At 39.0% G+C, this 16,308-nt stretch overlaps 2 protein-coding genes across 14 annotated transcripts in view; one reads left to right on the top strand and one right to left on the bottom strand.

Annotated features, from left to right (window-relative positions):
* The window catches only part of LOC134647786 (voltage-dependent L-type calcium channel subunit beta-2), a 197,056-nt gene extending 195,429 nt beyond the window's left edge, over window positions 1–1,627 (top strand). For 9 of the 12 annotated variants that reach the window (XM_063502098.1, XM_063502102.1, XM_063502104.1 and 6 more), the window contains one exon: window positions 822–1,627. In XM_063502098.1, the coding sequence (XP_063358168.1) occupies window positions 822–1,240 (419 nt within the window). In that variant the 3' untranslated portion in view covers window positions 1,241–1,627. Of the gene's footprint in view, window positions 1–180; window positions 289–821 lie in introns of all 12 variants that reach the window. The other 3 variants (XM_063502106.1, XM_063502107.1, XM_063502105.1) reach the window with 2 other exon arrangements.
* A 57-nt stretch (window positions 1,628–1,684) lies between these two features.
* LOC134647794 (uncharacterized) overlaps window positions 1,685–16,308 on the bottom strand; it is an 87,722-nt gene continuing 73,098 nt past the window's right edge. Inside the window, exons 1-4 of one of the 2 annotated variants that reach the window (XM_063502118.1) lie at window positions 6,638–6,784; window positions 5,421–5,677; window positions 2,800–2,977; window positions 1,685–2,482 (exon numbers count right to left, since the gene is read on the bottom strand). In XM_063502118.1, coding sequence (XP_063358188.1) covers window positions 2,186–2,482; window positions 2,800–2,977; window positions 5,421–5,677; window positions 6,638–6,712 — 807 coding nt within the window. In that variant the 5' untranslated portion in view covers window positions 6,713–6,784 and the 3' untranslated portion in view covers window positions 1,685–2,185. Of the gene's footprint in view, window positions 2,483–2,799; window positions 2,978–5,420; window positions 5,678–6,637; window positions 6,785–16,308 lie in introns of those variants that run through there. The other variant, XM_063502117.1, reaches the window with a different exon arrangement.

Below are 16,308 nucleotides of genomic sequence, written 5' to 3' on the forward strand. Positions count from 1 at the left end.
TTAAAAGTTATCTGAGTGATCCTGTAATCTTCTGAGGATATTGCGAGAAGTTCAATTTGGATCGATATCGCATCTGTGAAGTCATTGTCGTGATCTATTAGCGATACCCAGATGACGGATCGACATATAACAATGGTCATCGTTTAAGTTAGGGCTTGCTTGACGCTTGCTTCTCCACAGCCACGCCGACGCCGCCGCCGTGTGCGGAGTATGTGCTGCCATGCCCCGGCAAGGTCCGGACGACCGGCGCCATCATGCAGATGTCCCTCAGTCTTGTGTCGTAGGGCCGTAAGTGCGCGTGCCCCCGCGTGTCAAGCCCGTGTGTTTGCAGTGTGCTGGATTTCATTGTGGGCTGAGACGTTTTCTTATATTACCGTTTGGAGGAATTTATTCGTATTCCGAGCCTACATCCCGAGCAAATTCCCTTTGACATCGATAATAAACAGTCACCTAACACATGCGAGCAAGTTGGAGATGAGTGTTTTACGTCGTGGATCGTTTTTGAGTAAGATGGGCGTGAACTACGGAATCCAAGGTTTTTATTATCATGACTCATTGGCATGGAGTTGTTAAGTCAGGTTGTTAAGTGTTTATCTCCACGGGGTTGAAGTATGTGTCCTGTCAACGAAGTTTTTCCGCCCGAGTTAGAGCGTATGTCATAGCCTCCAATTTTCCCCGTTGCGTTTTAATAGAGGCATGTTGCCCTGTTCGAGGGCACTTTAGCGAAAGACTAACGATGGTGATAAGAAAACGTCTCTGCTGGCGGGCTCCTCGCATCAACAGTGGCTCTCATCATTTCCTTATGCCAGCTCTTTTTCCAGGTGGAAGGTCTCGACAGCCGCGGCCGGACCGGCTCGAGGAGGAGTACTACCCGCGCGACCCGCGCGACCCGCGGGAGCTGCGGGACCCGCGGGACGTGCGGGACCTGCGGGACCCGAGAGATATGCGGGACTTGAGAGATCCGAGAGACGCGAGGGATCCGAGAGATCCACGCGAGCGGTACGCGCGCTACGGCCGCGGGGAGGGCAGGGAGGCGAGAGACGCCCGGGACTACGAGGGCTACGGGCGGGAGGCGTACGGGCACGACTACACGCGCGACGCGTACGCCCGCGAGGAGTACGAGCGCGGCTACGGGCGGGAGTACCCCCGGGAAGGCTACGGGCGGGAGGAGCGGGCGCGGCGGGAGCGGGAGCCGGCGGAGGAGTACGGGCCGTCGCGGCGCGCGCTCAACGCCGTGTAGCGCGCGCGGGGCGGGCCGCCCCCGCCCCTGTCGCCGCCGGAGTGAGTGGTGCTTGTGAACGGTTGTTTTGCAGACCCGCCGCCTCGATGAGCTCCCTCGTCGTTCCGCGGCCGCGGGTCTAGTTTCCGCGCCGTTTCGATTCGCTGAGCTTTAGGCACGCTTGCGCGGAGGCCGAGGACTGTGCGCGCGGCAGATTAGGCTAGTAACACTGTCGCACTCGAAGTACGGAGCTCGCGTGGAATGTATAAATTTTACATAAAACATAATTTTAGTACCGATTAGATATTATCCATTTCCCATTTTTTGAACATACATACTCTGTAATTATATTGCATCGTCTGTACTTCATTGTTGCAATCATTTGTAAATAAAATACTTTATATCGAATGGCCGTTTTCATTGATATGGATCGTATTCGGGGCTTGGGGTGAAATAAAGTCCACATTTTATTAAAAACTTGCGTTTTATTACAGGCGTTGAAATTCGACAGGCGGCAGCCATTTTCATAAATAAATTAAACATTACAATACATAACAGGAAAATAACTCTAATTTTATATATTCTCGCTTGCCTCTTTGGTGTCTACTAGCTAATATTTATATTAGTTATTTACAAGATAATTTACAGTAAGCCCGATTCAAATATTGTCCGAATTTTGGTAACGATAGAAGATACATACGCTTTAGCGAGGTGAAATACTACAAGACTAGAAAATAAATTGTTACATACTATTTTTACATACATAATACATTTAAGTTAAGATGGGAAAGTTACGTATTTCACCCCATCGATTAATAGTCTCTATTGCATTGTCAATACAGTTTAGTAACCCATTAATCAAAGCCATGTCTTTGGTTTCACTCCTAGAAACGTCCTGAGGTAAAAGCTATTTACACTTCACACGAAAATAAGTCTTATTTACACTTGCACAATTCACTTAGCGAGTCATATGTAGAGATAGTCGTTTTTCGTTTCCTTGCAATAGCTGATGCTAGGGAATTTGTAGACTGGGCTGTACCTCCTGTTGTCACTGTCTGACTCTAAGGAGAGAGCTGAGAGGGCTCGGGAGGGTTCATCCTCGGGTTCCTCTGGCGGGGGGAGGGTTCGCGGCGGGAGGGGCGGCGCGCGGGGATTACGCCGGACCCGGAAGTGGCAGTCGCTGTCGGCGGGCCACGCTCGTTGGACCAGCAGGGGTAGGTCATCGGGATGTAGTTTGCGCTCATACTCTTGTGAGGGACACACCTGGAAATTTAAAAAAATAAAACTGTTATAATGATTTAAAATTACTCGTAATTTTAGGTTGACATGTTTGGAACGCCTGCAAATTTTTTATAGCAATGAGTATTCTTAACACAAGCGCGGAGCGTTTAGTATTAGGCGTTTAATTAATATAAATACGTTGAAAAATAAAAATAATAAGTAGACATCGATTCGCAGTTTTCTGTAGCAGACACGCGTATTTTAAAAGTGCTATCGTTTTACATGAGTTTGAGCTACGTGATAAAACCTTCAAAAGTTTATAATGTTAGATTTCGCAAACATGTTGGTGTGACACCTACCTCATACAGAGAGAACCGCTCCACGCCCTCGGCGGAGTTGTAGCACTGCAGGAGGATCGCCAGCAGCTCGTCGGCGGTGGTCCGCTCGCTCGTCAGCAAACACTTGTACTGGGAGGAGGACATCAACGCCGAGTCGTAGATCTTCACCAGGCCGCCGGGGCGCATCTCCAGAGAGAACCTGGAATTAAATAAAAGAAGTTGCAGACATTGTTCTGGTACTTGTAAGTCGAATAGGAACATGAAATGGCATCTTAACTACGACCCTAGTGCCGTCAGCGTCAGACTTACAAAACGCGATTACACCTATACGATGATTTCGGATTCTGAATTAAGTACCTAAGATGTGTGAAGCGCTTTAGCGCCACTTGCACCATTTCACTAATTTGGGGTTAACCGGTTAAACCTGGCGGTCTAGCATGAGTTGCGTTCTCGCGCGCGATTCCATACATCTTGCGTGACTTCTAGTATGGAGTCGCGCGCGAGAACGCAACTCATGCTAGACCGCCTGGAGTTACCATGGTTACCAGTACAATTTGACACTGTGTTAACGGTTTAACCGCTTAACCTCGGGTTAGTGGGATGGTGCAAGTGACCCTTAGTCGTGTAGAGAGAATCGTCTAAAATTGCATACAGATCTTGAAAATGCGCCATTCACGCACTTCTTGCACGCTGCATACACAAAGCACTTCGTTCCTACGTTTTAATGCCCGTGAACATGTCAGAGATGCTATCGCAAAAAATGCTTGACGCACTTTGACATCTAAGTTACCTACAAAATTGTAAATGCATAAAGTATAATACCTTCATATTTTGGAAAGAAAATTGACATAGTTAAACCTGAGCGGAAGTCATTAAAAGGGGGACTAAACAAAACATAGTTGATTAGTTAAGTCAGTACTTAACTAAGTTGGGAGTGGATGCAGTCATCCACTCCCAACTTCCAAGTCATTGTTTAAAAACTCATTTTATAATTAGACAAATTATCCGCTCTTCTCCTAAAATAGATTAAAAGTAAGACCGTCTTCTTACAAATTACCAACATACCATTAAAATAAGACATTCGACAAGCAACTAATTAGTTTTTTTGTTATCTTTAATAGCACACTTCAACAAAAGGGTGGCCCATTTTAATTATCTCATTAAAATGAAGTACTTTCTAATCCAAAGTGTAAGAAACCAACCCCTCTAAATCTATTACTGGATCAAAAACCACTTTTTATTTTATGTATTAAATATGTTTACAAAAGTTACACCGACCAAATAACTATTACAATAAGTCAAGCAATTATATCCACAGCTACTTTAGAATAAGAACTCTAATAACTGTTATATACTTAAGTTTGTTGTGTAATTCGAAATGTCAACACAACACGGTCCATATGGTCCGAGTAAAGAACCTAAACTTTCTTCCTACTAACCAGGCTGAAGTATATTTTATGTCAATGGAATAAAAGCTATCGTTTGAAGAGTTGATCGTGAGTTTTTTTTATTTTTAGTGAGCAGGAATAGCAGCGGAAGACAAAAGTCTTTTTTAAGAGGCTAGCCGGTGGTCCGGAGAAAAGGTTATTTATATGGCAGTGTTTGGAATAGTTAAAGTGGGGATCATTAACTTTCGCCTGTCAGATTTTCTGCAGGAAAAATAGCGTCCTCTCTTGTTTTTCTTGCGCCGAAAACTTTGGGCTCTACAGGCACCATTCACAGTTCCTCAATCCATCATTGACTATTACACCATAGTTATTCCATTGTTCACTAATAAAAAAATACTGGACCAAAAATATACTCAAGGAAAAATAGTTCTAATTATGTTGGAGCCAGTATGTAGTAAATAAAAATTCCGAAAAACTTACTTCAGTATATTCCATCCTAACATCAGACAATGATTTTACATTTTCGTCACTGTTGACTAATTCATTCTTCATAATTATGTTTTGTAAACCACAAGCTACAACATTTCCTGAATGTAAACAAATGTCGTAAATGTCACCATACATTTTAACCAAATCGCTATGAGATTTGTGTGGAAATGTGGGACAGTAAACAATGGTGCGGAATTTAGAGACATCTTGTGTTTACTAAACTATTAATATAGGAATTGTGGCAAATGGACACATGGCTTAAGCTACGGAAGTCACTAATTTAGCTAATTGCGGTTTATTTTTGCCTAATCAGCTTTTAATGTTTTCTACATTTGAGTTACATATTAGGTATTTTTATGCTAGAGGTATTTCGAAGTGTTTATTATAACAACAATTATTTCCCAAATTACTGTAATTAAGGTGAGGAATTGAGAATACGGAAAATGCTTGTGACAAAATGTTAAGTAATATAAGTAGTATTAATATTTGGGAAACCCAGTGAATTGTTGACATTCAATTCTGTTATGAATCTCATTAACCTTGTAACACTGATCAGTGTTCACTAATGAGAGTTTCAGACACAAGTACTAGAAATACATAAACATAGAATCAGAATGAATGAATCCTACCCATCCGATTGATAATGCGGATGATATAATTTAAGACTGAATCAACTTTTAAAATAAGCATTAAGTACTTCTATTACCTAGAGTACTATAGTAATATAACAGTGATTTTGCAATTTTAAACCAAAATTACACTCACTTAGAGTATCCTTTCGGATGGCAAGCCTGCAGCGCCGCCGGCCTCGCATCGTCGTCCAACACCAGCGTGGTCCTCAAGCCCGCAGCGCGCACCCTCACTTCCATGCTCAGGTAGAACAGGCGAGGGTCTCTGTGCCGCATCCGGAACTTGCCCAGGAGCGTGGCCACGACTTCCTGGGCCCGCGTGCCCCAGGTCACGGAGAGGGTCTTGTATTCGATGTCCGGCCGGAGCCGACGGGCGTATACTTTGATTGTGGTCTGAGGACAAAAGAAAGGATATGGTTAGAGCGGTAAAACGAGATCGACGTATACGATGTAATTCTTCAACGGTTTGTAATCCCTACGATTTTCGCTGGGACAATGAATAGTTTTAGGGATATAACATTTTGGAATTAAACTTTTGAATCCGGTTATTAAAAATCATGGCGACGTAAATTATTTTATTAGGGATGTAAAAAGAGCAGCAAAGTAAACTTTGTAAAGTAAAAATCGGTCTACACTTGAAAATAACTTTTAATACTCAGGCAAAATAATCTATCTTTATAATGTACTTAAGTTTTACATAAAGTTACTTTCGCGTATTTCAGGTCTCAATCTTTCAGTATCCTGAAATCAGGAGCTTTTTAATGATTTGGCCGTGTGCCAGGCTACATAGAAAGCCCTTTAATCAGTCGGTGAGACCACAGGAAGGTGATAGTGGTTGCTCAACGCGGTAGAATGCCAGGATTGCGGCGAATCAGGTTCCGCGTGCGCCCGCGCACCAGACCCGGCGTCTACATCTCAGGTTCTCACGCTCGACTAAATTGGCTAATAAAATTCCCTTTTGATAACACTAATGGATCGCTAAAAACTGGATAGCGAATCTTGGTGGGTATTTTTTACACTTCGTATTTTACACAAATTTTGTCCCCGATTTTTATTTTTTACACAAATGTTGTCAGCACAGTCTTAAAGAAACTTTTAAAAAAAATCACCTTGACTTATTATTTATTTTGCAATTTTTTTTTATGGCAAGCAATTTTTTTTTATCCTTTTAAATATGCCCAATACGAACTAAATCTATTAAAACGGATTATATCGCGATAACAACAACATGCGCTGCACACAATACAATATTTTATGCACAATAAGTTTTATCTTAGTTTCCGAAACCCGAAAACTTTTTAAGAAAACCACCAAAATTCACAATAAAAATTCTGAAACACGAAAACCACTCACATGAATATTATGCGGATGGAACGCGAGCCGCAGCCGCGGCGCCGGCACCGGCTTGTACTCCTTATACTCAATCATCACTCGCTGTCACTCGGACCGCGGCGCACGCGCAAGTGAGCCCAACGCCCGTGCCCGTGGTCCTTCGAGCCGGATATGCAGCCCTTTGACTCGTTAGTTACAAAAGAGCTTACGAGCTGAGAATTTCGCTTGTCTTTACGTCTTTTACAATATAGAGCGTCACTCTTACCGTTGTTAAAAGGTTATAAGTGCAGCGCTTTTGATAGAATCATAAGTCAGAGGGCCTACCGCGAACCACGTTCGACGTGTTGTCTCTCTGTCGCACTTGTAAATTTGTACGTAAGTGTGACGGGGAGGCAACACGTCGAACGTGGTTCGCGGTAGGCCCTCAGTTTTGATACAGCGCATAGTTTTGACAGTTTGTAACTAAAGGACATAAGTGCGGTATTTTGAAGGTAGAGAGCTAGAGAGGCGTCGATTTGGATTGTAAAGGTAAGTTGATATGACCACCTGTCACAGGAAAGCTTTCCTGAGGGTGGGAAGGTGGTGGCAGATGGTTTATCGAATGGTTCAGATGGTTAATGATGGAAGATGGAAGTCAGGTGGTTGTGGGAAACGAAACTGTGATTTATCATTTTATGGATTTTGTAAACTTTAAGTTAAGATAAATGAAATTTAGAACCACTTAACTCGCATTTACACTTTACATTGGTATTTAATTTATTTACTAGACAATAGAAAAAAACATTGATTCGTTTCTAAAAATAAAAAATAGTTAACTATACTTTTAAAACCAGCGTCTTTATTGTTAAGAAACTTTACAAAACGTTTAATTATCAAAAATGTAAAATTATAAAAAAGCGTCTTTACTGTTACTTTTTATGTAGAGAATTTATAAAATTAACATTACTTAATTGAGCTTAATAAGAGCTTGTTTTGACAAGACCTTTGAAAAGATTCCAGAATTATATTTTTTATCGGAGTCTTATTTGTAAGTGTCCTCCTGCTGAGCAAAGTCGACAATACTCATATTAATTTTTTTAATAAAAGTAAGGCAATAAACAGCGATTTACACTTCCTGATTTCGCAATAAATAATTCGTTTTGTAACACGTATCTCATTTATGCTAAAACGTCGTATGTCACTATGAAACTAATATATAGATACGACATTGCATAAGCGATTGTATAGGAATTGATGGACGCTCGATACAATACACAGGAAGCGAGGCGTTTGCACAATCACATATCGACAGGTATAGAATAAAATTCAATAAGACTCTACAACCGTTCATACAATTTGAACTCTGTAACTAACATTGTAAGGTCGCTATTTGAACAAAATATTTCGCTAAAACTCGGCAAACTCGAATCATCTCATGTAATGCGATCGAAGCTTCCTATTCTACTGTTTCATTTGAAAGCTACAAACTGCTGATATCTAAGAAAATAAACCTTATTAAACGCCATTAAGGTTGCTCTTTCAAAAATAAATATTAGAGTTTAAAGGGCGCTTGGGACTTTTTGTATGATTTTTGTGTTGGGGTAGTTTTTGTACCTATATCGATTGATGTATTACAGGATGCGAGTCGATCATTTGGATACGCTTATTGAGCGAAAGGAAGCTTCAATGAATTATCGTGGTTTTTATTAGGTTGGCTTTTCTAATATGAAAGGGAGTATATTCGAATAGGTAATTTTTATTCATGTTGGCCTACTTTGTGTGAAATCGATTAAATAGCCTTCTGTACTTTTGAAGCGATTAAAATATTTGAGGCATATAGCTTTTTAGTCTTCAGATGTATTGATAAGTTTGGATAGTATTGACAATAGTTAGTATGAATTTACAAGCTTTGACTCAGCTCTCAGCTGTTATGATGACAGATTTACATTATAAATGTAGGCAATTTTAGTGCTTTATACCTATTGATGTTTTAGCGTTTCCAGTAATTGATTTTATACCTGTGGTTGGCAACTATTTTTGTAGAAAACCCACCACTGCTGTCTTAAATATTGAAGGAGGAAATCATCTGTAGGGTCGAGTCGAGTGTGTCAATAATAGTTTATAAGTTTATAACACTAATATAATAATCCTTAAAGCATTTATTCCATTGACTTAGTTATTTTCCGAAATAAAAACAAACGGTTCTAACGTATATAAACTCCAATTAAAATTGTAACCTTCCGGTCAAAGGCCTCCCCTCACTAAACTCTTTCATCCCTTTTAAGTAAATGAAGGGCTTCCTGTACTATCAAAACAATGTCCCCCTAATAACTAGCGACCATTTGTACACGTATGGATAACATTATTTAAAATGGCCGTAGGTTCGAACCCCGTCGTACCAATGAGTTCTTGGAACTAGATACGTAGGTATGAAATATTTATCATAAAATTTACCAGCTAATTACGGTGAGTGTAAAAATTGTGACTTAATTAGTATTTGTGCTGTGCATGAGTGTGGCGCCGCTCTGGTGATTTATTTTGGCTAAGTCCTTGTCCTTCCGGATATAAGCAATGTGGATATTGTGGATACCCTAATGTCTTTTACACATGATGAGGTCGATGAGGAGAATATTCGGTGCTATAAAATGTTGTTAAGCAGCTGTCCAATAATATGATTCCGTCCCAAGTTTTTTTTCCATGCCGTGCGTTGTCGTCGCTTGTATTTTCCCCCGCGCACATTCCTCGTAACCAATAACATTTTTCAATATACTGTCGTACTAAAGTCGTGTTTAAAAATGTACTTAACCGTATCCAACTATCATAAAGCCTGCATACATGATTGCAGATTGTATCAGAACGACATAATGTGGTCGGAAGCGAAAATGTCGGCGACAAATCACCGTGACCGACTACACAAGCGCTGTTGCCGTCACTTCACGAGCATCAGCCTCGGAAAATATGTAATCTGGTGATAAATAACATAGTAAAACTTACTCTTTTTTTAGATTTTCAGGGCATTTTCGATCCCATATTTAAGCCAGAGTTTTCAGTGAGGGTCTTCAATGTTTTATTAAATGAAAGAGGCTCTTTCTTGAAACTCAGGTGAAACTTGAAAGCGGGACTCTGGGACTCGGAACCACCGCTTGTGGAAAACAAGTGTGATTTATGTACTTTGAATTTATGACGCGAGGATTAGCTAATTATATAAACTTTTACGGCTTTTATGATGATGATTGATGTTCTTTCTCGGACCTCAAACTATCTCCATACTTCTCTCCTATACGAAATTGCATCGACATGTATAATAACAAGTAGGAATTGATTTAAAAAAAATTGAGTAAGCCTCGACTCGCTTGAGCTCTTTTAGTCAATGAAATACACTTCAAGAAGCTGCAGCCATCTTCCATAATGACGTTATTTTCTTCCCCGTCTTTTCTAACGCGCACCAAAATAACTTTGCGGTTAATTCGCTCATTGGTCAAGGAATCCGGCTCCAAGATAACTTGGCGTCCGGTGCCACTTTTTGCGTTTCCTCCGAGTCAAGTTCACGAAAGTCTTGTACTTTCTTCCAGTTAATTCAATCTTGGTTTATTCAGTTTTAAAATGGCGTAAATACAAAGAGTTTGTTAGTGATATAAGATGTGTGTAGATTGAGTAGTAGTGCGGAAGGCGACATGGGTTTTTGCAAGTGTTTATTAGTGCCTTCCTGTTTTAAGCAGATTAAGAACAACAATAAAGTTGGTATTTTATTAACTCAATTACTTACTTCGATCTTAATAAATCTGGTACGAGTTGAATGACAAGATTTTCTGTTAGGTACAAATATGTATTCCTTATTGAGACAAGAAAGATAGATAAGATTCTTAAAAAATAAACATGGATCATAGCTACCTTTTGTTTGTGTTATATGTATAGTAATGGTATAATAAATCGATTTGTAATTCGACGTCTTGGAAGAAATTAAACTAAACCTAATAGGTAACCCAAAAATATTGTCAATAACCTTTAGCCCAGATCAAGTTGAGTAATTTTCAATATTTTTTTCTGCTAGATCTTCTTTTCATCTAAAACTGGTAGTTGTGCAAACCTTAATTTATAATATAACAGTTGTAAAAATAAATTAAAATTAGTGAAATCCTAGAATATCTTCAAATAGTGTTGTCTAGAAGAGATCGCTTTTTAGCCTGTTGTTTACCACTACTTGCGTTGCTGTTTCATTTCTGTATTGTTTTCTACTATTGCGGAATTCAATATATATACAGGTGTAAAAAGCGTAATAGGTAAGTATTAGTATTGTATTGTAGTATAAATCCTTTGGGTACAGCCAAGATGAGCGATTTCATAGCTCAATTTAATAAGTAAAATGTCACGTGAGCGAACTTTCATTGCATTACTTAATAGATGAAGGATAATCTTCGGGTCAGAGGGCGCGTCGGATCGACCACTGTGTCACCGGCCCTACCAACTTAACTCTGCGTCTCTGTTGAACTCTATCCCCTTCTTTTAAGGTCGTTTTCACTTCAACCTGGCGGTTCTACGATACATATTACAAACTAGCTTAACTTTGCAAGTCTCTCAGCCCGTGACGTCAAAGAGTTAAGGTTTATTTTCGCTTAATAATGATGGTGATAGGGTTATGTCAGATTATCATTTAGTTAGCGTGTAATTTAGTTCTAGTTTTAAAATTGTGGCGGTTGTCATGAGAAGATGGATGGCCGACTCCATATCTAATAGGACAGGTTCCCTTAAATTGTACGTTAGCATTATTTTATGGAACAGTCAAGTCAATTTCAAATATAATCACTATCAGTGCTAAAAAATCGCAGGTATAAAAGTGAAAATGGTACATACTGAGATTATTAGGTCACTAAAAGTTCGTCGGAACCTACCCGTTCGATTAAGCCTCCTCCAGTAACGCACATTCGAAGTGAGGTACCTATACTACGACCCAGAAAGAGCCTTATCTACGTAAGTAAAAAGTGTAGGACTTACTGAACTTATCTCTATTGATATTTGCTGACTATGAATATTATACAGGATATTATACAGGAATATTACCTATTAGGTATTTTCGGTGAAGGATAACATCGTGAGGAAACCTCCAACATCTGCAAAGGCCAAAGGATGCTTGTGCCCAGGAGTGAGACGTAGGTATATAGGCTGAATTATTAATATTATTATTTAAGGTAGGTATTTTATTTTATATTAGACTCGGACACAGGACGTGAACTAAATTGAGTGAATGAGGTGTGATGCGCAGGAAATTAGGAAATGGGAAGCACGAGCCATTAATCCATACAAAATAGCTTATCTCCATCCATTACATAAGACACTTACGTCCTTTCATACAAAACTAGTTGTCGTCTTATTATAGGCCAAGAGTCGTAATTTGGATTTCCGCCGCATACCGATTAAAGGCGTTAAGATGATTTGTAACGCTTTTTCAAAGAAAACTACAGATTTTATATTTATTTTGGGCAGGTGAAGTCGGAAGTTTAATTTTATGTCATTATTTATTTATATACCTACCTAAATGATCGCTTTGCTTCTGTTTTGTGCGATTAGTCAGAGTTAACGTAAATTGGTCTAAATTAGTGAATTTAAAGAGGATGCAATTTAATCGTTTTAATGCTATTTTAGTTTTAACGTTCAAGGATCACTAATTTATATTTTATGTTGTGAGAATGCAATAGTAAAAGATTATTGGATTTTACATAAATACTACTCGAAAAGGCTAATATCAACAAATTCACTTAACCAAATCCATAAATTGACCTCCTCGCAACAATCCATGTGTGTAAGTTATCTTATCTTACATTGTTGGTTTTTTTTCTTATCTAGGTATTTCTAAGTTTTTCTTATCTATAGCTTATGGTTTATCATCTAACGACCCCAAAAACTAACCAAAACGATCAAGGTTACTTAATTTGCATCAAGTAAGTAGGTAATATTTTTTTTACAGTTACCAACAAATGATTATAATTTTCAGGTCGGAAAGCTGCGCATGATTCGCAGTTATCAAAATTACGAAACAAACAGAGCGTCTCGCGTATTCTCCTTATTACCACTTTGGTAATGACAAACGCCATGGCACGCGACGATAGAACCAATGTAACCCCGTTAAAACAAAAGACGATCCCGATGGAGATACCAGTCAGTTCAAAAATAAACTTTAAGACATAGAAACGTCGGTTTAAATCTGAATGAGCAAGCAGGTTCACTTAAGGCATTCTATCTTTGTTTGTGCTTATTTGACCAATCAAGGAGCTATTGACCCTGGGTTTATTTGACCAGTCCGGAAGTCTTGTGTCAACACGCACGAATATTGGGGAGTATTACAAGCATTACTCGATGTTACTGTTAGGCAAATAGATAGTCGTGAGTGTCGCAATACTGTGATAAGTAACCAGAATATAGTGGCTTTAGAAGAATCCGTCAATGGACAGATAAGGTGAGAAAAGCTTCGACGAAAAACTACGCATAGGCCTTGTAACATTGGCATAAGACTCAATTTTCTCTGGCTTGTGTGGAGAGCTTCAGGAAACATCGGCATTTTCCTACCATCCCTACCATTAAATCACGAAGTGGGGCCCGTTTCTCAAAAGCTTGTAACTTGTAACACAAATGGAAGTCCCTTACTAATAAAATCAGTCAAAAAGTGACATCCGCTTGTATTACAAGTTACAAGCTTTTGAGAAACGACCCCCAGTCACTTTGGGTAAGGACGGAGATACGAAGGTAGGTAACATTGCATCCAAACCTTTTACCGGCGCATGGGCTATAACCTAAGTCGATATTTCACGTTTAGTTTTTTCGTACATGGGCCAAAGCCCTATGCCCAAGCACTATATAAGGAGCCAGTTAAGCTAATAAAGAAAATGTATCTTTAATAGTTATTTTCGATTTTCGATACAAGTGCGAAAAAGAGGAAATTCGAAACGACTGGCGATAAATTAAATTAAAACACGACCGAAGGGAGTGTTTTAAATCGACACGAGTTGCGAATTACCTATTCGCACGTGTATCGAACAACGTTTTACAGTACATATGGCACTTTAAAGTTTCGACATACGCACGAAAAGTGCTATTTTACGCACTAGTGCGGAACCATATGTACTGTAAAGATTATTTTCATTGTAAAACCCGTAAATATCATTTTACGTTCTTGCCACGTAAAGAACCCCTTTTCTTCTTCACAGTCAAACAATTAAACAGAAGACACCTCAATGTTGTTACAGTTGTTAGGCAATGAATCCGAAATAGATGCAGATGCTGGTTATGACTTCAAGTGGCGCAACCGATTTAGATACGGTTAGAGTGGAACGGACAAGTAGAAGATTGTTGAGCTCGAGGGGCTACCGTGAACGACACCGTACATTTTCTATCTCATTGCAAGAACGAGAGAGACGGAGATACTTTATTCGAATTTCGACATTCGCAGGTCACGGGAACCGTCCACCTGTTATAGACAGTATTATAATTATACCCTTTATTCATATAACTGAGTAACCACTTACAAACCTGTGTTAAATTTTGTATTTTTCTAACAAGATATAGGGACAAGCGATAATCAACGATGTGTTGTATTTGACAGATGTTATGACGAATAACGCCATAAAAGGCCAATTTGCAACTTCTTAAACGTAATGGCTCCTCTACACGATGGGCCAGCGTCGGCCACTCCAAGGGACGCAGCCATGCGGTAGAATGAGATAGCAATATCACTTGCATAGATGCAAGCAATAAATGCGTCCTTTGGAGTGGCCGGCGCTGGCCCATCGTGTAGAGGAGCCATAATAGAGCAGCTTACAGGTATTTTACTTAATGAATGTAGACAATTAAGAGCTTTGAGTTTTAGTCACATAATATATTTTCCTATATTGCGTAATATGTTTTAATTTAGGTACAAAATAATACAAAATACGTAACATTCCTAAATCTAGCTAAAATAGCCTAATAGTTTTGTAATCCTAGGTAATTTCGACAGCTGTAGTATCACTAACTCGACTCTGACACCGTTTCAGCAGAAAAAATTGCTAAACAGAACACAAGCCGGCTGACAGATCACCTGTAACCGTCTATATCATTATTATATTTACTACCTACCTACATAGTGATTACCCTAAACGCAGGAACATGTGCTCCACTAAAACAAGTAAAAACCAAAACCGGATCCAGACATTGCTGCAGAAGTTTTTTACAAAGCCAGCTGACACCAACTTGGTGATCATTTTCTTAAAGACATAAGTCTTTATTGCCAAGAGTAAAGGGTTAAACATCAACTTACAAAATGCTCCAAGTCACATTAGTTTATTCGTGAGATACGTCGTTTGGAATTTAATGAGTGAAAGACCAACTTTTCAAAATGTCGTAAGTGATTCTAGTTTGTTCGTGAGATACGACGTTTCGAAAGCAGTGAAGTTTTAAGCGAAAGAACTCCCGCACGTGCGGAGCCAGGTGCAGGAAGCGGAATCACGGCGCGACATCTGTTAGGAGTTTTTTGTAACTCGAGCATATTCACTTTTTATAGCCATTGTTTTCCGTTTATAGGTTGGTGGTATTATGTATGAATGTACGGCCTATGTATGAATGAGACAGATAAGAGATATTCTAAAGGAACAGGTATGCAACGTATTCTTAAATGTATTTATACGCACGTGCTCATCTGTGACTATACGTACGTCTTTCAAGCAGGTGTGCGTTTCATTCATCTTTAACAATTTGAACTTCGTTTAATCATAATTATTCTCAATTCTGTATATATTAAAACAATATTTATTTTGAAGTTGCTTAAACATTAGTGGGGTACCTATTGTCAGAACAGTCAACGCAATATCAAGCTAAATGAATGAGATAAATGAGAACAATTGTTATTGTTAATGAAAAGCTAAATAATAATAGAAAACAATAGCTTATAAATAATTTAAACCATAACCTCACTTAATATTCCTAGACTTAAAATCTAAGTGACCCCAGACCATTTAATTTTCACTCGACTGTAATGCTAATCTTAATTCAATTCAGTCTCAAATTCGCGTAGACACTCTCGTACATTTCTGCCACTGGTTACCGATAAGTACGTATATGAAACCGCGGTATTCGGAAAACATGATCCGTTCTAGAGAAAAGAATGATACGATATGTAGTTTAGATTTCAACTAGAAGAAGAAGTTAGAGCTGCAAAAGAAGCTCAATTCGGGCAACCAATGTCACTTTTACGTTAAATTATCGTTTTAAGATCGTTTCAAAATCGTTTTGAGATCTAAAAATACATAACGAGACGTTTTAGACATTGTGAAAATCGTTCAAGAGTATCTCCAGAATCGCGGGAATGACATATTTGACAGGCTAGATCTTAAAAATATCGTTGTCGTATCTTGGTGATGTCTAATAGATATCTAGTTCAAAATCCGAATCGGGCCCAAAGCCGATTTATACATGGACTGTTTATAATCCCTTAATATCACGGAACTGGGGATAATTTATTGACATTTAACTCGATTTATAGAATGCGCTAACGCAACTCCATGGCAACAATGTTATTTGAGTAAAACGAGGTTATGTAAATGTACTGATATGGAAACTGGCCCGGTTGTCGGCAAGTTTATGATTTGGACTTTCTTGGATTAGTTTTGCAATTCGATTGCTAATTCTAAATTTAATATCATGGCCATTTATTTATGATATAGTGCGTATACTAATACTTTCGATCT

This window comes from Cydia amplana, chromosome 5 (assembly GCF_948474715.1).
Source record: "Cydia amplana chromosome 5, ilCydAmpl1.1, whole genome shotgun sequence".
Lineage (NCBI taxonomy): Eukaryota > Metazoa > Arthropoda > Insecta > Lepidoptera > Tortricidae > Cydia > Cydia amplana.